At 34.9% G+C, this 23,274-nt stretch overlaps 1 protein-coding gene across 1 annotated transcript; it reads right to left on the minus strand.

Annotated features, from left to right (window-relative positions):
• Positions 1 to 7,660: 7,660 nt before the first annotated feature.
• Positions 7,661 to 13,487, minus strand: LOC110783646 (protein LONGIFOLIA 2). Its single transcript, XM_056828033.1, has 4 exons — positions 13,117 to 13,487; positions 11,663 to 13,003; positions 11,357 to 11,573; positions 7,661 to 8,890 (listed from the first exon to the last, which is right to left on the minus strand). Exons 1-4 carry the CDS (start codon positions 13,282 to 13,284, stop codon positions 8,298 to 8,300), a joined length of 2,319 nt encoding a protein of 772 aa, XP_056684011.1. The 5' UTR covers positions 13,285 to 13,487; the 3' UTR covers positions 7,661 to 8,297.
• Between the last annotated feature and the right edge of the window lie 9,787 nt (positions 13,488 to 23,274).

Consider the following 23,274-nt stretch of genomic DNA (forward strand, 5'->3'; position numbering starts at 1 on the left):
AGTGGAGTATTTTTTTAATTGAATGAGAGAGGGTGTGGGGACAAAAAAAAAGTTAGTGGGAAGAGAGAGACAATGTAATAATTGTGGGGTCATTCCTAATTTAGAAGTGTAACAACTAATCTAGGACGGACAGAAAAGGAAACTGTAACAACTAATTTGGGACGGAGGGAGTACCAAACTGACTTAAAGAAAGAATGCTTCTTAATAAGCTGGTCACTTGATTCGGATGTTGGTTGAAACTATGAAAGCTATACTAGGACCTAAGTTGAGGGGCAACAATATATCTTTTATTCTTTTACACCCTAGCTCTTTGATCCGCATTTCATATTCAAATGTAACAACAGTTTCCTTCGTAACTCACGACTTATGTACACAATTCAATGACATAAGTGAGTTTCCTCTCCTAACAATGAGGTAATTTAATATTTTATTATCAACAACTCGACCTAGATAGGATACTATTCCAATAGAATATATATACTTCCTCCGTTCCGGAAATATCGCACCATTTGTTTTTTACACTATTCACACTACGACTTTGGCCATTTTTTGTGGTTCGTACGTAAGAAAGTTTTAGTCATGTGAGGTCATGTTAGATTCGTATTGATACTTCCTCTATTCTTTTTTAAATGACACAATTATTTAGGCACGTTTGCCAATGCACGATTTCAAACGTTAATATATTAATATTTTATTATGGATAAGAAAAAATTATAAAAAGTTGATATTTAAAAAATATTTATTGAGATGAATCTAACAAGATCCCACACGACTATGTTTTTTCTTATGTATAAATCACAAAAGTAAGTCAAAGGAACATGTGTGAATAGTGTCGAAAGTACAATTGTGTCATGTAAATAAGAATGGAGGAAGTATATATTTTCCAAATATTAATTTTTTATAATTTTTTCTTACACACGATGTGAGATATTAAGAGTCAAAGTAAGACTTAGAGGAGTAAAAGTCAACCATGGTGCGATATTTCCGGAACGGAGGAAGTATAACTATTATTCCATACTTTACCGTATTATTTAATTTTTTATGTCGAATAAAGAATAAAAAATAAAAAATAAAAAATAAAATAAATTGGAACGGAGGGAATATTAGAGCAAAGTAATGATAAACTGATAAATGATAATCTTAGGCTCAAAGAACGAATACTTCTGAGTTCTGACCGAAAATGGTCCCTTGAGTCGTACGTAGTATGTTGGAAGAAAGCTTAGTAAAGCAGTTGATGGGCATTAATCATTTACACATTAGTTATTTGACTTGTGATGGTTATTCGAAGGTAACAACAATTTCCTTCCATAACTCACGACTTATGTACACAATTCATTGACGTAAGTGAGTTTCCTTTTCTACACTATTAAGGAATTTAATTTTGTAATCATCAACTTTAAGTAGGATATTATTTCAACAAATTGAATAGAGAATAACTTCATATGCTAATATAATTCCGTATAAAATTAATTAAACTGTTGTTGGTTTACAGCATTGCCAGCATGCTGATCAATCATTCCACGTAAGCAATGCAGCCATACATCAGCACAGCAACAACAGCAACAACCACATCAATGCTCTAAAGTCCAAGCAAGCTTCTAGAAGATTTCCTAACTGATTCCCCTTGAAATCAGGAGGTTGTTAGAGCTGCATATTTATGATTCATGTAATGATATCTTGTATGTAATCTGAGATGTACAAACCAAGCATTCCCATTGGTTTAAACACATCACTAGTTGTAGCTAACAAAGCTGTATATATACTGATTGATCATTGTAATACATTTTCAACATTCAATAATACAAACATTCTCTCTTTCTCTTAATCTTTTCTAAGACAGAATTCATCCTAGAAGGAGAATTCTGACATGGTATCAGAGCAAGATCAATAGATCCTGCTCAAATTTTTCCGCAAAATCTCTTTCTATTCTCTGATTAATCAGCCAGCTTGATTCCGATTGTTTCAATCAGCTGATTTGCTTGATCAATTTCTTGAATTGTTCGAGGTTTTTTGTTTTTAGTTTGATTCAAATTCTTGAAAATTTACTCAAGAATCTCAAATTTCACTATGCCTGATCAAGAAGAACCTTCAATCAATCCTAATTCAGCTTACTACCTAAGCAACAATGATCTTAATGCATCCAAGTTAGTCAGCATCATCTTCGAATGGAAAATGCTTCAATGACTAGAAAAGGTCTATGATGATAGCACTCTCAGCAAGAAACAAATTATGTTTTGTTGATGGAAGCCTCAACCAACCAGCTTCAAACTCTGCAAATTTCAGAATATGGAACAGGTGCAATGATTTGGTGATTTCCTGGATTTTAGCTTCATTAGAACCTTCTATTGCTAGAAGTGTGTTGTATCTTAAAACAGCTAGAGAGATATGGTTGGATTTAGGGGAAAGATTTTGTCAATCATCGGGACCACAACTTTTCTCAGTACAACAGAAGCTATATGACTTGAATCAGGAAGATGATGAACAGATTTCAAGTTTTTTCACTAAGATTAAGTTGTTATGGGACCAACTTGATGGCCTAGATCCTTTACCATCTTGTGTTTGCACAGGTTGTAACTGCACTCTAACTCAGAAACTTCTGAAGTCTCAACAGGATCAAAGACTTATTCAATTCTTGATGAAATTGAATGAAAAGTATGATCATTCCAAAAGCACCATTCTGATGATGACACCTTTGCCAACAATATCAAGAGCTTATGGACTTCTTCTTCAAGAAGAGCAACAGAAAGAAGTCAACAGCAGTAGAAGTCATGGTTTGGAATCTACAATTTTTGCTGCCAGAAAATTCACTGAAAATAAAGCATACAAGCCACAATATACTTCATCTTTTGGTTCACAGAATCTGAGTGGAGGAAATACTTCAAGAAACTTCACTTACACAAGGAATAGCTTATACTGTGAACACTGCAAAATGAAAAACCACACAGTTGACAAGTGTTGGAAATTACATGGCTATCCTAAAGATTTTAAGGGAAAAGGAAAAAGAGTGGCAGCTGCTGCACACTTAGAAGAATTTGCTGAAAAGGATGCAACAGGAAATGCAGAACAAGGCACTGTCCATGCAACTTTTACTCAAGAACAATATGATCAACTGATGAATTTTCTAAATAATCAGAAGGTTGCTAATCAAGCTGAACATAATGGCTCTAGTTCTCTTGGCTTAGCAACCAGCACTCATTTGAGAGGTACTTTCTGTCTTTTGTCTAATTTCAAAACTAAGTGGATATTAGACAGTGGGGCAAGTGATCACATGTGCTCAGATTTGGCTATGTTCAGTAGTATTGAATCAGTAAATGATAAATTGCACACTATCACCATTCCTGATGGCACAGAACTCACAGTTACACATAAAGGAGAAGTTGATCTAGGCACTATCATTCTGAAAGGTGTACTGCATGTTCCAGGGTTCCAGTTCAATTTAATTCCTGTTTCCAAGCTGTGCTGTGATGATCAATGTTCAATATCATTTACAACTGATGAATGTTTTGCACAGGACCTTTCCAAGAACAAGCATACTCTGCTTGGTAGATTGGACAAAGGCCTATACAGTTTCAATAAAGATTTGCTAAAATCTGACAACAATTCAGTGATCAATAATCAAGCTCTCTCAACTGTGTCAGAAGTGGAAGAAGCAAAATTATGGCACCTTAGACTTGGACATATGTCATTTGGAAAAATAAAGAACATCAGAGGAGTTGATGTTAAAGGATGTTTAGCAGAGTGTTTTTGTCAGATATGCCCCTTAGCTAAACAGTCCAGATTTCCCTTTTCTGTAAGCAGCATTAAAACAGTTCAACCTTTTGAGTTGTTACATATAGATGTTTGGGGTCCCTACTCTGTGTATGATACTGCTAAATGTAATCAATTCCTCACCATTGTGGATGATTACACCAGGATGACCTGGACTCATTTAATGAGAAATAAGACTGATTCTGTCAAAATAATGCATGATTTTCTTTTGTATGTTGAGAATCAGTTTGGTTATACAGTTAAGCAAATCAGATCTGATAATGCTCTTGACTTAACTGAAGGAGATATGAGACTTCTGTTTTTAAAAAGAGGCATTGTTCATCAAAAGAGCTGTAGTTATACACCACAGAAAAATGGTGTTGTTGAAAGAAAACACAAACACCTTTTGGAGACTGCAAGGGCTCTTTCTTTTCAATCCAAACTCCCTGATAAATACTGGAGTGATTGTGTTCTCACTGCCACCTATTTGATCAATAGGATGCCATTGAAAAGTATTAATTTCATCACTCCTTATGAAAGATTGTTTCATAAACCACCTGATCTGTCTCATTTGAGGGTGTTTGGATGTCTATGTTTCATCAGCACTCCTACCATTCATAGGTCAAAGTTTGATCCTAGAGCAGTTCCATGTGTGTTGCTTGGTTATCCTCCACATCAAAAGGCTTATAAGGTCCTTAACCTTGTCACAAAGAAATTTGTTGTGACTAGAGACATTATTTTTCATGAACATCACTTCCCTTTTCATTTTTCAACTACACCTGATCTAGCCTATTCTAATCAGTTTTTCTTACCTGTTGTTACTCCTTATACTTCAGAATTGTGTTCAACAGATATCTCTCAACCCCATCCACATACTTGTACTGATTCTCCTTCACAAACTCTTTCAGAAACCAATCAACAATCTTCTAGTACACCCTTATTTTCTACACCAGACACATATAATTCTGCCTCACCAACAAACCATGTCTCACCAACACATAGTCCACCAGCACCAAGAAAATCCACTAGACCCTCCAAACCTCCATCTCACTTGAAAGATTTTGTTTGTCAAAAGCCTACCAGACACTGGTGCAATTTAGTTGCTTATGACAGTTTACCTATGCATCACAAAGTGTTAGTTGCTGCTCATATGGAGTTAATTGAACCAACTACTTATTCTGAAGCAGCAAAGAATTCTCAGTGGATTGAAGCTATGGACAAGGAAATCACAGCTCTCCAAAACAATAAAACATGGGATTTTGTTCTGCTTCCTAAAGGAAAGAAGGCAATTGGTTCTAAGTGGGTCTACAGAATAAAGAAAAATGTTGATGGATCAGTTGAAAGATATAAGGCTAGGTTGGTTGCTAAGGGTTTTACCCAAAAATATGGCATAGATTACCATGAAACTTTCTCTCCTGTGGTAAAAATGTCTACTGTCAGATGCTTGATTAGTCTTGCTGCTAGCAGAAACTGGAAATTGTTTCAGCTGGACATAAACAATGCTTTTCTCCATGGCACACTTGATCAAGAGGTTTACATGAAGGTGCCTGAAGGTGTGACAGCTCCTCCTGGTTTTGTTTGCAAACTTAATAAATCTCTATATGGTCTTAAGCAGGCATCAAGACAGTGGTTTGCTAGACTCCACCAAGAACTCAAGTCTCAAGGTTTTCACCAATCCAAGAATGACTATTCATTGTTTATTAAGAACACTTCATCAGATATCACTGTGGTTGCAGTTTATGTTGATGATATCATCATCACTGGGTCTAATGAATCTGTCATTACTGATCTAAAGAACCATCTTCACCATACTTTTAGCATCAAAGATCTTGGTGTTCTTAATTTCTTCCTTGGGATTGAAGTCAGTCATACAACTGAAGGATACATTCTCACACAGAAGAAGTATACCAAAGAGTTACTTCAAGATTGTGAGTTGGATATATCTAAGCCTGCTGTCACCCCCTTTCCACTCAATCTTAAGCTCTCTAATGAAGGTGAAGATTATCCCAATGCTGAACTCTACAGGTGCTATGTAGGGAAACTGAATTTTTTAACTCATACTAGACCTGATATATCTTTTGCAGTTCAAACTCTCAGCCAATTCATGCATTCTCCCAAGTACCAGCATATTGATGCTCTCTCTCACACTCTTAGATATATTAATAGCACTGCTGGTCAAGGGATTTTGTTGAAAGCAACTGACAAACTTACTCTTCAAGCATTTTCTGATTCAGACTGGGCTGCTTGCCCTACTACAAGAAGATCTGTCACAGGGTATGTTCTTCTTCTTGGCAACTCACCTATCAGTTGGAAATCCAAGAAGCAATCTACTATTTCTAAGAGTTCCTCTGAAGCTGAGTATAGAGCAATGTCTCATGCTGCTGGTGAAGTGACTTGGATCATTCGTTTACTTGAAGAACTAGGTGTCACTGATCTCAAGCCAGTTGTTCTGCATTGTGACAACCAATCTGCCATACACATAGCTACCAATCCAATCTTTCATGAAAGGACAAAACGCATTGAAGTGGATTGTCATTCCACTAGGGATAAGGTATTGGATGGTTTACTCCAATTAAGTTATCTTCCCACTCAAAATCAGCTTGCTGATCTCTTCACTAAAGTCCTTCCTGGTGCTCAACACAGAAATCTATCTAGCAAACTAGGCATGGTTCATACCTTCCCTATGTCTAGTTTGAGGGGGGGTGTTGGTTTACAGCATTGCCAGCATGCTGATCAATCATTCCACGTAAGCAATGCAGCCATACATCAGCACAGCAACAACAGCAACAACCACATCAATGCTCTAAAGTCCAAGCAAGCTTCTAGAAGATTTCCTAACTGATTCCCCTTGAAATCAGGAGGTTGTTAGAGCTGCATATTTATGATTCATGTAATGATATCTTGTATGTAATCTGAGATGTACAAACCAAGCATTCCCATTGGTTTAAACACATCACTAGTTGTAGCTAACAAAGCTGTATATATACTGATTGATCATTGTAATACATTTTCAACATTCAATAATACAAACATTCTCTCTTTCTCTTAATCTTTTCTAAGACAGAATTCATCCTAGAAGGAGAATTCTGACAACTGTTATGATAGAAAATGTTATCAGATTGCATATTATCATTAAATCAACATTTTATAACATTTACTAATAAATAATTAGAGTTATTAGTGATTAAAGTTATGCATTTAAAATTGTGTCAGTCACAGTTAAACATGTGTTAAAAGTTGGGGATAGATAGGATAGTACACCATATTATGGAGTACTTATAGACAAAATTTATTTATTTATTTTTTTAATAGGTAAGAAGAAGAGACTTTACTGAACCAGCACCTAGCACATCTTAACCAGCTCAGCTATGTATGTCTTCGCTTGAGCCACTCCCAAACATTTTGCAGTTGATAGAGCTCGACCATGTAACTTTTCATCAAGTCATAAGGTGAGTTCACCAATAATTCCACCAACTTATGTTGGTTTCATAAACAAAATTTGTGTGGAACAAAGTACGTCAAATAAATCGAAACGGAGGGAAAAGAACGATAACTTTTATGTAAGACAACCTTACTAAAAATAACTGTTTTGATTGCTTAACTAATTAGCTTCATTGTTTAGCTAACTGATTCCAGTACTTAACTAATTAGTTCCAGTATTTAACTAATTAATTTCATTATTTAACTTTTATGACACCAAGAATATTTTTTTTGTGTAAAATCGACTTATATAAAAGTTTATAATATTCGAACAATGTATATTGATAATCATTGGAGGAGGTTGTGAAGGTCTCAAAAAAAAGTTAAAAATGAGAAATTCAAGGTTGGGGCGCACGAGCCGTGGCAGGGCTATGATAAAAGGGCCCATGCCTTCTAATAAATCCACAACAAGGAGCGTGCGTGACAATGAGTATGGCAATAAGCTTCAACTTCACTTATTTCCATCAACAACTTAATTAATTCTACAATACAAACTCATGATTACAAATCCTGTTACTTACTAGAGACAAACAAAACAAAATAACACATGGAAATTCCATTTTAATTATTTAAACACCAAACAAACAACACACTAATCCAAACTGCTCCCCACTTGTTTTTCCCCTTTTCAGCTCACCCACATGCTCTTCACATGACACCCCCTTTCCTACTATATTTAAATTAAAATTAAAATTAAAATTAAAATTAAAACTAAAAATGTCCTACTAATTGCTTTACATCTTTTCCCAAAAGAAACAAAAAGATAAAGGGAAAATTAAAAAAAAAATTGAAAAAAAGAAAGAAAAAAAGTGACCGTTAGATTTGCCTGGGTTTCAGCTGGAGCCTACATTCTCAAATCTAAGTCCACAATTCCATATAAATTTACCACAAAAAACCATGGCCGACGAAAAACTTTTAAAATTAAGTTAAAAAATAAATTTACTCCTATTTTAATAAATACTCCACTATTATTAACTACCCATTCTACCCTTTTGATAAACAATTAACAAACGGAAAACCCGCGCCAAAAGCAGCTCCTTTCCAAACTTTTATGTTTCCCGCGCTTTTTTTTAGAAAACTAACTTCCTACGTAAATAATCTACACTTTGCCCGGCAGTAGTGGTAGCGAGATCTCGGATTGTTTCGCCGATGAGATCCTTGAATATCAACCGTTCGATGTCGAGCACCGCCTCCGACATCTCCACCGGGCTATCGGCCCAACCGTTAACCGAATCCTCGGCTAAATCCTTCTTTAGGACCCCACATATGACCTCGAAGAGGTCCTCTGACGGGCCTCGTTCTTGGATTTTTTGAAATTCCGACCAAATTTGCTCCGACCCGGTGGCTGAATTCGGGTTTGAAACCGTTTTCCACGGGGGGAGTTGTCGGTTTCGGTCGAGGATTTCGGTGATGGTATCAAAAATAAGCTTCCTTTGAAGAATTGAGGTTTTGGACTTGTTTTTACTAATTGAACTTTGCTTCTCTAATAACATGAATAAGTTATTTTCATCAGGGAGGTAATTTGATGCTCTGAGTACCTCTGTTACATAGCTGAATTCCGAGTCGTCTGATGAATCAATATCATGATCAAGCTTTGATGATAATTGGATTATTGAAGATGGGCTCCACAATAATTCATCTTCTAATTCCATAACTACTTGATCTGTTAATCAAGAAATCAAGAGATAATTATTATTTTTAGTAGTCAGTAGTACTCGCAAAAAATTCATATGATTAAATACAAAAAAAAAGGACTAAATATAGGATCTTTGGTTTTCATTAAACATAAGACTCAAAGGAATTGAATGCGACAGTTATCATCATGTCAGTTTGGAAACAAATTTGTGCAGCAAATCTTCATCAAACATTAAAAGCTCTTCAACCACTTTTTACAGAACATTCATCTTAGTTTTTAGTCTCATTAATTACCAATTTAATGGAGGTCTAATCTGCATCCTACACACGTATACAGTTTGCCTAATCTAGCAAATAGGTGAAATGCATTGTCTTAATCCTATAATCCTTCCCTTTCTTTAGACCAAATCCCTACCACGAGGTTCGTGTTCGCTCTTTTCAGGTAGATTTCCCAGTTACCATCCTAAATAATTAAGGTTTCCATTGGGTCGAGGAAGAGTAATGAGGCTACATAAGGGTCCGTTCTATTAACCTGATTATCATACCCCGTTAAAAAATAATCAAAAAAAAATCACCCGATTATCACTTAATTTTCTGAACTTATTTATGTGAACTGAACTAAACTCAAAATGTCTTGCATGCACAAGCTGTACAATAAATTTATTGTACACCAACATAACTTTTATCCCGTTTTCTCTAATTTTTACCTAATTTTCTCTAATTTTTATATTATTAAAAAAAAGTTGTTAGATAAAGCTTTTAAAGGGCTAAATGATAACTTTTCTATATTATTAGTGATTTTGAAGAAATATTTTTTATTAAAATGAAAAATTTTATCAGTAAAAAATAGATAACTTTTACGTATATAAGGGTAACTTTTAAGCATTTTACGTTAACTTTAATTTCGGTGTATTATATTTAAATAGGAATTTGTGCTTATTTTTTAATTATATTATCTAAATTTATCTTTAACTTATTTTCCTGAAATTAGTGGGAAAAAAGGTCAACAGAGCAGAACCTAAGTTACAAAGAAAGCCAAAGGGAAGAATTGGCGGTTAAAAAAGCACATAATACAACATCAGCCAAGGAAGGGTAACAGTTAAAAATCATTAATGAGTTAATTATAATTAGTAAAGTAATTTGACTAATACAATATCTAAATCTAGAATGGAGTAAGTCCGAATTTATCATATGATTTGATGGGCATAGGTTGTCGTCATCAAGGATCCAGGTGGATAAAGAATAGAAGGAGAGAGAAAGAGAGCAACCCACGTGATGGGATCAGCTGATCATGTGTGCGTTTAAGACTTTCCCTGCTACTTTAATTTTTTTTTCCCCAGAAAAAAAATACACCCCACTGGCCAACTTATCTGAAGCTGCTAAACATCAACCCACCCTTCTTTTCCCTCATTGGTTCCATTTAGCAGATTGAATTGGCTTGGCTCCCTTAAATTGCCAGTCTGTATTTTTAGCATCTTGACCAATTAAACTCCCATCCTCTTCCTTGAGGTCAGTATTCCTCATCATCTTAAACTCATTCCTTAATTACTCCGTATCATTCAATTTAAACTTAATTATAATCATTGACTACCAACTAACATGGGAATAACATCAATCCCTTTGACCATGCTCTGACTACAAGCGTCTTAAATGATAAAGTGTTGAAATTTTAAGTCACCTTAAATAATTAGAGCGGTTTGTATAAGGTCCTTAAAATTTCGATGTATTTTACTTTAATTTTTTATTTAAAACAATTATTTATAAATTTCAGCTCCTTAACTCATTATTTCTACCAAACAACTCATCTTATCAGATACCTTTATTAGTTTCACCACCTTATCAGTTTCAGCTACAACCTTTTTAATTTCAGCTAATTTATCAGTTTCAGCCCTATTTCAGTTAGTTTTAATCTCTATCATTAAATCACCAGTACTAACCATAGAAGAATGTATCTAAAAGTTTGCATGTGTGTCGATAAGCTAATCCACCATCTAACATGTTCATTCCTTCTCTGGATCAGAATCATTAAATTTCTTAGTTGTTACGTTACAATTTAGTACTCCACTATATTCGTTTCATAAAAAGTTGTCACGTTACTAAAGTTACGACTTACGAGTAAGTAAAACTACCATGGCCGGTAATTTTCTCGAAACTGAATATAATGTACGATGATTGTTATAGCAGTAGGGCCGTAAAAGTACCATACCATTTGGTTTTCATTACATGTTCATCACATATTCAGTACTTAGCAGGCGTGATTGTTAACAGGGACAAGTGAGTAGTACTACTTGAAATGATTTAACAAAAATATCCTTACACAAAGTCTTACGTAAATTTCACGAGTTGTTTGTTAAAAAGGACAAATGTAGTGAATAATATGTAAAAACAGCTATGAAACGTCATCATCAAAAGTCAAAAAGACAATGCGAGGTAAGGTAAGGTAAGGTAGGTAAGTAACAACGGTATTAACTAAGAAGTGTCGAGTGTGTAATACCTTTGAAATCAATGGTGCGTTTCTTAACAGGGGAAGGTGACGACTCATCCTCTTTGTAAAAAGACGAGTCGAGAACTGATACTGGACTCGATTGTTGCAACTCGGCCGAGTTTGAGTTTGAGTTCGACTTTGCTGTTATCTCTGCTATGCTGTTCAACAGCTTATCACATCTTTCTAATAGATTCCTCCCATCTCTGTATTCTTCACCTCTCCACCTCTGTTCAGATAAATCAATTAATTATGATTAGTGGACTAATTAAAGCAGTTAATTGAAAGAATTAATCATTAATGGATTAATAGTGCTACCTCATTGTCGGTATGTGAGGAAGTACTGAAACTGCTTTCAGAAATAGTAGTTGATGCTTCATCCTCAGCATATGCAGGAGGACCACTGAGGACTCTATCTCCCTGACAAATCTCGACAGTTGATCGCCGATTCCGAGGCGACCGATTCACCGTTTGATCAGACCGCCTCGTCGTCGTCATCTTCGGTGATTGAACCGGTGAATGTTGCGAACCTCTGGTACTCGTTGTCGTCGTTTCATTGGTTTTCCTCTGCGTTTCAACACTTAGTGGACCGCCTTTTCGCCGAATCGTAGGGCTCGAGCTTCGATTGTCACCTCTCCCCGGTGACCTCATCGGACTTCTTGCCGGTCTCTCTCTCTTCGGACTCTCGCCGGAGGAAGCGTTATTCGCATTTCTACGGCGATTATTGGATGGAGATCGCGCCGGTCTCATTAAAACAACAGGAGATTCTTCCTCCGAAGAGAATCTCCGGTTATGGCGAGACTTTGTAGTTGTGGCAGTGGATGAATGTAGAAGGCCTTTGAGCTGAAGAGCTTCTAGAATGTGTTTGAGAGTTTCGAGATCCTTTAATGGCTCATCGACTCCTCTCATTCTCATCCGCCGCCCAATTTCTCCGTAAATCGACACCGCCGCTTGGTGTTGCTGCTGCTGTTGCTTCACCGGAACTTCAGGCGGGAAGAAATCCGCAGTGTCATAGTAGCTCTTTCTTTCCACCATTAATCTCCGCTGATTATTGCTATTATTATGAACAACACTCTGATTCTTTACCTTATGAACGTTGTTACTCTTTATTCCATGATGAATGTGATTGTTACTCTGATTTCTGTTAATACCAGAAATTTGATCCGATTTTCTCTCTCCTACAACATCGTTTTTTGTAGTTACAGGAGAGAGAAAGCTCGGAGTGTCAAAAAACCGATAATCTCTCGATCTAGACTCCGATGCCGATCTACGAAGCTCAACCTTCTTCTCCGGCTCGCTCGATGAGCTCGGAAGCTGTTCGAGCCCCATAAGGCGAGCGATAACGCTAGGCGACTGTCGCTGATTTTCTTTACCGTCGTCAGCAGCGGCGGCGGAAGAAGAGACTGTGTTGATTCGAATCTCTCGCGGTCGAAGTCCGCCTTTCCCGTCGGTTATCGCTCGGCTGTCAAGCGACAACCTCGGCGCTTCTCGGTTGAACTTCCATGGAGATTTTGTTGTCTCCGACGGTGAATTCGTTTTCGCCGGTTCACTTACCGGCGTTGTTGATCGGACCTCTGGTTGAGGCTTCGGCTTCTCGAACTCCATCGATAATGTCGGAGATCCAACGATTGAGACTGATTCCGACGCTGAATCTCCAGCCTAAAATTCATCAAATTACACCAAAAATCACTCAATCAATTCATCACTCCAACAAACAACAAATTAAAAATCAATGAAGAAAATCATTAAAAAAAAAAATCAAATTAGCCTACCGTCGAAGAAATAGCGGGAGGAGGAAGACGTTTAGGATAGAGGCGTTTTCCAGAGAGAAGATGATTGCGGTCAAAGAGGTTGAAGAAACCAGCCATACAACCTCCCATATGTTTCTCAATTTGCTTCTCTAAGTTCTGGTCATGAATCGTTATCCCCGTCGTCGTCATTTTCCTTTCTCCTAAATACTCACTCGCGCGCACAATCCCCCTCTCTCTCTATCTCTCTTTTTACAATTTCCCTTTAGTTTGCACAAACCATCAAATCACCATTGATTTTTCTCTCTCTAGAAAACATACTCTCACTCGCTTTCTCTCTCTAGTTCACTGAGTTTTTAGTGGGATTGGAATTTCACGGCTTTATTCGTTAACTCCCGCTTTTCGGGTCTTTTAAAGGGTGTTACGAGGTGAGCCTTTGAGGCCAAGTCCCGAAAATACCCTTTTAGGTACATTGACAAGTTGGAGTGAAACGGAGGGTAGTTTGGTGAAATATTTTTATATGCACCCGAGTGTATTACGGAGTACATGTATGTAGATTTGGTGTACGGCGTGAGTATAAAATTGGTGTACGGAGTAAATAAGGTTACTTCGTATTTTTCCCTTTCAGCTAGTCTTCTATAAAACTGTCTAATATTTTTGTGTAATTGTCGAGATTAACATAAGTTGGGGTTAGTGATAAACTCACTTTGTGACTTGCAGATTACAGGGTCGAGCCACATCAAGTCATCAACTATTAAATGCTTGTGAGGAACTCAAGTGAAAACCTGTGTAACTAGACTGGTTAACCTCGTGAACTCGATTCCGCAACCACTAAAGAAACGTAGGGCATGGAATTGAAGCGGTACCACCTGTTTCAGATCCTATCATAATTGATTTCGTCTCCGATTTCATTTCCATCTTTTGAAAGCCTTAAATTCATAGTGAAACTGATTCTAATACTTGACTACTAGGCACTGTTGGAGACGATTCTGAAATCGGGTACCTAATAGATCGGGATTAGTTCTAAACCAATAATCATTTGAAATAAATTATCTCATATATTGAAAAGACGGATAAACTTTTTAATAAAGTAAAATGCTTCCTATAGAAAATGATACACCGTACTTTTAAAAAAATCGAGTGATTACCTAGTCACTCCGGTTCCAAACTTCCAATTACGTAGTTTAGAACTTATTATAATCAAGTTTATTTATTAGGCCGGAAAATGATTGATGGCATACCTGATTACACTAACTTCAACTTAACATGCTAGCTGGATAAAAGTTGCGTGACATGACATATAATCTTAAGTGGACAATTTATTAAATGTGTATTTTTTACAAAAATTATACTCGTTAGAGATGCTCTAATACATAATTACATACGAAGTATTAGTTTTATCACTTTAAAATTTCCCAATACACAAAAGTATCAATACACCTATTTTAAATATACCCGTATTCGATAACCCGGATCCATAATACGGAGCAGAGATAATGGTGCTTATGAAGATGAGGTGGTATAGTAACATTGGGCCTCTTCCGTGGGTGATGCTCCATTGAGTATTGAACGTGTCAGAGTCCAACTTCCTTGAGTTGCGTTAACTTTGACCCTCTTTCACCTTCTTCTTTAAAATCTTTACCCCCCTCAATAATTTTTTACAGTATTTATTTATCTTTGTACAAACTACTCAATGTTTTTCACTGTCTTTTACTCCATTCGTTTCCTTTTCTTCTCTACGTTTTTCTTTTCGGTGTTCCAAAATATTATTTACATTTGTTTTTATATTATTACATAAATGCTTTAGGAGCATCTCCAATGATTGTAGCTAGGGACTAGCTTGAAATTTATAAAAGCTTCAAGCTAATAGCTAGACCACTGGAGTGAAAATAACAAATTAGCTTGGCCAAGCAAATGAAAGCATGTCATTGATTGCAGATTTTTGCAGTACATAGTGCTTAGATGTGCATATATTGCTCAGGTTAATTATTGGTGATTTACTGTGCATAAAGGGCTTAGAGCATCTCTAATGGTTGTAGCTAGGGACTAGCTTGAAATTTATAAAAGTTTCAAGCTAATAGCTAGACCATTGGAGTGAAAATAACAAATTAGCTTTGCCAAGCAAATTAGCTTAAACAAGCTAATTTGCTTGACAATTAGCTCTTAAAATTGCCAAATAATAAATTGGCAAGTGGACAAGTGAGACAAATTTAAATAACAAGCTAGTTGCTAGTCATTGGAGCATAAATTAGCTAGACAAAAAAATAGCTTGAAAGCTTATGTGGCATAATAAGTTAATTGTCAAATTAGCTTACCGTTGGAGATGCTCTAATATTCTATCAAAATTTATATCCTATGATTTTTTTTAACCAATTAATTTATTGGGTCATTTAATCTTTCACGCTTTTTCATTGGGTCATTAAATTTTTCTCATTTTTCCAATATCAAAATTTTGATTAAAGTAAAAAATTATAAATAATCGTAATTTGCATTGTTTAAATAAACAAAAACACTACAAGAATTTGTATCTTTAACGACTACCTAATAACGACAAGTTAAAAATATCGTCGCAAAAGTAACGGGGATAACAAATAAACAAAAACGGGAAAAACTATCGCAAATGTCTTTTACGACGGGTTAACGACGAGATTTTCCATTAATGACGACCCCTTTTATGACGGGTTCACGACATGAAATCCCGTCGTTAATCAACGATTTCTGGGCTTTAACGGCGGGATTTCCCAACGTTAATGGTGAAATATCTTATAGTGAAAATAGTGCATTAATTAGTCGTTAATAAACGAGTAAAAAACTAAACGTAAAGGAAAAATAAGAAACGGAGGTAGTATTTATTTTTACCGTGGGGGAACCAAAATTGTCGAGTAAAATGAAGGTTTTGTCCTGAATAATGATCACCCCAAGTGTCGTATCTAATGGGTGTATTGTGGCTGGTTCAGGACTAACGGTTATGCATGAAATGAAAGCATAATATTTATATAATTGAGGACAAATTTGAGGTCACCATGAAATTTTTATTTGCTAGGAATAAGGTGATTTGTGACTTGTGAGTCAGGGGATAAGAAACATGGGTAGACTAGATTAGAATAGATCATTTTGTTTTCCTCAATTCCATGATGAACTCTATCTATGTCCATTTGTGACATTAGATAGTGTATAGTGCGTTACACATTCACTAGTTATAAGTGAAGTTTGTGCATTTTTTGTTTGTTTTACTACTTTACTATGGTTCATCTATCGTATGTTGGAGTTTGTTCCTCCAAAAAGGAATGCTTCAAAAGAATGAAAAACCAATTGTCCCACATTGATAAAAAAAACCATATACTACCTTCTTTATATATTCCACTATCTTTAATGATTTGTTAGAAGACTAGAGAGGTGGGACTAGCAACCACACACGCGCGCGGGCCGGGCCGGGCCGGGCTCGGGCGAGTGGCGAGGGTGTGGCTCCTTTTTATTAACCGTTATTATTTTTGGTCGTGTAATCTTTGCAGGATTGACGTAACGGTTAATTGATTTCTTTGACGATTTGATTTCCGTCAAAGATATTATTCCGGTTGATTGCTTCAGTTACGGAATCAATCAAGGACTAATTGATTGGGTTTCCGTTTTTAGCTTAACCGTTTTGGCTATAAAACTTGACCTTCCATTCCAGAAAAATACACACAGAAAAATAATCTCTTCCTCTTCTCCGAAATGAAAACACAAAACCACCATTGTTCTGGGCATTGTTTAAAAGTGTTCTCAATCTAGTTCTTCGTCGTACATCGAAGGATTGGAGTCGTGTATCCCTGGGGGTCGGTTGCTACGAGTCCGCGTGTACTTAGCGGGGCAAATTCGACTTTAGGGCAGTGATTGGTGTCACGCCACGACATTGTTACAGATAAGCTTGTTCTAATTATTGTTCTTATCAGTCATAGTTCCTACATCGTACACATGCAGTCACGCAGTTGTGTTATTTTCAGGGAGTCGGATTTGTTTCTGGTTCAATTCAAAGCAGGCTGGGTTTGAAGTTTTGGCGGAAATTGTGGTCATGCATGTACATTGGTTCATGGTTTAGCGTTATGAATCTTAAAATTACAATCTAGGACATAATCCGATATATATTGCTCTAATCAAAGGTTAAGGGTATGATAATTGTGATAAAGACTATGAATCATGATAGGACCTTGAACATGCCCACGTCGTAACAGAGTCTAATTACGGTTCATCCTAAACCCAATTGGGACAAGAAGAGTAACTTAATTATCAATTTTATAAGACGATTATTTTATTCAAATCCTCTTTTCTAATATAGAACAGCTCGTTTAGAGACCGCATAGTGAAAAACTAACACGATCATGACCAATTCACCACTATACATTTTGTTATAACGGATGCAGAAAAAAATTAAATAACGCAAATAAAGAACTCGGAGATTTAACGTGGTTCACTAATAATGTGTTAACTACGTCCACAAACAGAGGGGGGAGAATAATTTTTATTGATCTTGAGGAATACATATTACAGAATACAACTAGATTATAGCATAGAGAGTTTATATATATATATATAGTACTCTCTAAACAGATGCGGAAAACCCAGAACATAGGCTCAAAACAGATAACCCTAATTCAGAATAACATATATCATAGCGAGATTCCCGTACTAATACATTGCGATAAGGGATTTGACCGATTCAAATCATGTTCTAACACATTTGTTGAACACACCATATGTTGAAACAGTGAAGATAAGAAGAAAAAGAAAACTCATAATGATAATCACATGGAACAAAGAAAAAAAGAGAAAGCTCGTGACCCATGTTAAGCTCCCGGATCTCGGTTATACGACCCGATAAGTGTTTGGCTATAATAATACAAATGATCCACTTTTTGACACGTGGCAAGCTTTCGTTTTTTGATGGCTACAATTTGAACGTACGGTTCGGAAACATTGAATTAACCTATCATAATGTTTACATTATAAATGGACCTAACTAACTAACTATCTCTGTCTATCTCATCTAATTCTTAGCTTGGTCAATTTAGTTTCTTCTTTTATGTTAAGTTTTCATTGTTGTGTTTTTGCTTGCATTAATTTCTAGCTAGATTGAAACTAGCTAGTCACAAATTCACAATGAGTCAATGGTAGTGGTTATTGTGTCGTATCATATCGTTGTTTGAAAATAATAATAAGGTACAGTAATTTGTAAGATTTTTGGACAAATTATAGCCGCGTTGTTGAATGAAGTGTCAATTTACACACACTGGTGAATAGAGCGGTGATTGAAAGTAAATTATAACTTTGACCTGGCTAGCTTTTAGTGCTAGTAGAAATTCGATTTTTTTTATGATGAAGTAAATATTGAATTCTTTATTACATCGTACCATGTAGCTTTAGTAAAAGCTTTTGTTGCATTATTTTCAAGTGGAGTGATCGAAACTAACTAGTCACTATAAATGTTAGGTCGTTGTTTGAAAATAATAGTAATGAATAATATAATACTACGTACTACATAGGATGTTTAGACAAATAATTGTCACATTATTGAATATCAATTTACATCCACTGTCCCGTTTATGAATAAAGACGCGATAGGAAGTCACCAGCTTTCTATGGAAGCGATGCGTGTTTATAATATAAAATTGCACTTACAATTATAATTAACTGGTTAATTATTTTTTGCCCTTTTATCAATATTTTTTTCTAGTTTAATTTTTGGTAAGCTTGGTAAATATTCCCTTTTAAACTGATTCCTTTTTTAATACGGAGTATGAAATTTTGTCATTACTTTTCCGACACCTCCTCGGACGTTCCTTTAATATAGATGGTAACTTGATCTTTTATTACCGGTAGAAATTCCGAATTGTTTATAGATCAAAGTAATTAAATGTATTTAATTACCGATTAGTAAATCTAACGAAAATTCACCCAAGGGAAACATGGTCCCAAGTAAACTAAACAAACTAGATCTTCTTGGTTAGCTCATTCTAACATTTCGTGTTTTGTGATTACATAGATTAATTATTGTAGTTAGTAAATAATTGATTTAAATTTACGTACCAATGCATCCAGTCTATATTAAGATTGTTGCTTGTGGTTTCAACAAATGCTTAATTACCTTGTTTATATACATTTACATGTGAAGGTCAATGATTTCTACTATATCTTTTTATTTATTTTTAATTTTTTTTTGACATAGATTTCTATATCTTGATGTTCACAAATATGCAATATTTAGAGTAACCGTTATTATTATTACCCTATTCTAATTTAATTAACTCTTTTAATCTTACAATGCCTCGTCCTTAACAAAGAATGCAATTAAATCTAGGGTAGTCAAAGAGTACAAAGATCTAACATCAAAGCTAAAGCATCTTCATCCTTGTCAACTCGGATCCAACATTCAATAATTAGTAATTTAGTTCAAGTATTTTATCTCTCTTTTTGCGTTAATTTATCCGTTTATAATTCATCCAAATTCTTATTACAATGTCTTTTTTCTACAATTTATTTATACTAACACAAATACCGACAATGACACATGTTATTTCATGGTGCAAATTTTTCACATCAAAAACCTTTTCCTATAAAATATATATACTTTATTTATTTTCTTTTTTTGTATATAAATTGTTTATGTGTGAAAAAAAATACTGCATTATAGAGTATGGCAATTATTAGATACTAGTACTACGTACGTAATACTTCCTCCGTATTTTTTTGGGAGTCATACTTACGGAGTACTATTTTCACACGTATTTTTTTAGGAGTCACACGTATTTTTGGTAACTTTTACACCCTTCTCAATTGTTTATTATTTTTTACTTTTCTATGGCCCTACTTAGATCATAAATAATTCCATTGTTGGTAACTTTTACATCTATTTGTTTTTTTAATTTCTTTATTGTCAACTACCCCACTTACATCATTATTATATCAAATTCAACTATTCTTCCTTAATACATGAATTAGTCAACATGTGACTCCTAAAAAATACGTAAAGAGTAATTTGCTAAAAATAATTTTGTAATATTTTAATCAAATAGGTACTTAATGATTTGGTCAAATTATTATATTAGGCATATAAATATATAATAATACACATATAGTAGGACGGAAATTGTATATTAGATGATTAAACGAGTATGTCTAAACTGTACTGATTATGCACTAGCTTTAAGAGTAAGAATATTTCAGTTAAATATTTTAATCTTATAATATCCGTGCGTGCAGAGAATTTAATCTAGTGGAGTATTATTTTTAAATTCATAAACAAATATTTACGCGCTGATAAGGGGGGCAAGGTAATTCTTCAATTCTAGGTACGTAGTAATTCAAAACTAAGATATAATTTCAATTTTTTTAAGAAAATTAATCATTATTTTCTCAAATTAATGGATTTTTCTTTTAAAAAGTGAATTTATCTTTGGAAGAATCATTTTAGATAGATAAGTATCGATGTCAATTAAGCAGAAGACGTATTGCATGTCCACATGCATGCATGTCAATCCATTTATTTCAATTCTATGTTGAAATATATGAGGTTAAACAATCCTTTGTCCATAATATAATATGATGATGCATGAATATTATCCCACAATCGATCTCAAAGTCAGTAATAAGTGATGATAATGGGAGGTCATTTTCAAAGTGAATGAGAGTTTCTATGTTTTTGAGAGAAGTCCTTTTCTAAAGTATGACAAATTGACAAGTAATTTTCAAAATGTAAGACAAATCAACATTGAATATTTTCCAACCAAACTATTAACTATTCAGAAAAATAAGCTTTAGGAGTTTCCCATTTCTTGTTCTTTCCTCGCATACAAATCCCTAGCTTCAATTCATTCTCGTGCATGTGGTCACCCCTCTCTTAAAATCAGGTCTAATTAGGTTCAATCAGGTCGTATACATTGAGTCGGATTCAAGTTTTATAAGTTTACATGAGTTCAGATATAAGTTTAGTTTAGAGATATATACACATGTAGGAGTTCCCTCTCTCTTGTTCGTTCCTCGCTCTACAAATCCTTAACTTCAATTTTATGCATGTGGTCGCTCATTCCTCTCTTGCAACCGGGTCTAATTAGCTAGCTTCAATTAAGCCGTATACGTGGAGTCAATTAAGTTCAAGTTTTATAATTTTAGATAAGTTTAGTTATAAGTTTAGTTTGGATATACTCGATCATGAATACTCTTCAGAAGTTCCCTCTCTCTTGTTAGTTCCTCGCTCTAGAAATCCCTAGCTTTATTCTTTATGTACTACCTCCATTTCAAAAATATCTTTACACTTTTCGTTTTAGTCCGTTTCATAATGTTCTACACTTTGCTTTATTCTATTTTTGGACATGAAAATTTACTACCTTATCATTCTTACCCCACAATATTTACAATTTTCCACTCACCTTCTCTTACTTTATTCATTTTTTTCTTACACCCACCCACCTTTTACACATTTCTCTTATTTTATCCATATTTCATTATATTCAACAAACTTTCCTATTTTTGTCTTAATATTTGTGCAAATAGTAACTGTAAAGGTATTTCTGAAACGGAGATAGTATGTGGTAATTCCTCTTGAAATCAGGTCCATATAATTAAGTTCAGTTAGGTCGTATACATTGAGTTGGGTTCAAGTTTAATAAGTTTAGATATAAGTTTAGGTTCGATATACTCATACTTTAATTTATAAGGTGAAAAGGTGTTAAGGATAACGTAGTTATCCGAGATGATAGAATATCATATGAGATAGAGTTATGTATATGATATGAGATATAAGTTTATAGGACTTAGGAATCCTACGAAGTGTAGGACTATCTAGTTTGTAATATAAATAGAGCCCACAAATAATAGGAGACAAATCAAATAATATATTCTCCATATTTTGGCATGTATCAAGAGCCTAGGAGATCCTAGGGACCGTCTACACGATTTTTCACCTGCTGGTGGGTTAAAAAAAAAAAAAATCCACCGGCGGGATTCGTAGTTAATATAATAATTCCGCTGCAAATAATTGGTAGAAGATGAGGTTGGTGTTGGAGAAAAGACTCGTACTTGGAATCGCGTCCAATTCAAGTATTGATTTGAGTTTGGTTTTGCTTCGAAAAATCAATGAAGATTTGAGAGCTTGGTTTTCCTCCGAAAAACCAATGACGGATTGAGCATGTTTTTGCTCAAGAGAAGCTGAAGGCGTTCCCGTCATATTGAGATAATTGGTGAGTTCGAAAAGAAGGACGTTCTCATCAAGAAAAAAAAAAAAAACAAGTGCAGGATCGAAAAGAATGGCGTTCTTGCTCGAGTTTTTTTTTTTTTTAATGGAGGTCGGCATCACTGAGTTGTGCATATCGACTTCAATAAAGACGAAGAAGTTCTAGTTCATCCTATTGACCTGGTACTAACGCATGAAATATTTTTACGTTTCCAACCGCAACGTTCGTGAAACTACCGTTACGATTGTGGGAGGGTGTTAAGGATAACATAGTTATCCGAGATGATAGAATATCATATGAGATAGAGTTATGTATATGATATGAGATAAAAGTTTATAGGACTTAGGAATCCTACGAATTGTAGGATCATCTAGTTTGTAATATAAATAGCTATTCGACTTAGGAATCCTACGACTTAGGATCATCTATAGAGGCCTATGCCCACAATAATAGGAGAAAAATCAAATACTCCCCCCGTCCCTTAATATTCGACTTGTTTTGACTTTTTGCACTATTCACATAATTCGCTTTAATTTATTTCTAGTATATGAAAACAAATGTTAGTATATAATATATTGTTGGATTCATCTTAATATATATTTTCAAAATATTAATATCTTTATAAGTTTTTATATTATGTGGTTAAAGAAATTGGTGGTCAAAGTTGTGCATTAGCAAGTGTGTTCGATCAAAACAAGTCGAGTATTAAGGGACGGAGACAGTAATATATTCTCCATATTTTGGCAAAAGGTTAATTAAAAAATTACTCTTGCCCGAAAAATAGGGCATTATATACTACGAGTATTAAGAAGTTGTTGGCAAGAGAGGAAGCAAGTTTAAATGGGTGCAGCAAATAACAGGCATATAAATATATGATTGGTGGTAACAGCCAAAGGTATTCTTACCAATCATAGATTCATACTATTATACCTTTGACAAGACAGCTGATACTTTGTTTTTTTTGGTTCTACTACGA

Source organism: Spinacia oleracea, chromosome 5, assembly GCF_020520425.1.
Source record: "Spinacia oleracea cultivar Varoflay chromosome 5, BTI_SOV_V1, whole genome shotgun sequence".
Classification (NCBI taxonomy): Eukaryota; Viridiplantae; Streptophyta; class Magnoliopsida; order Caryophyllales; family Amaranthaceae; genus Spinacia; species Spinacia oleracea.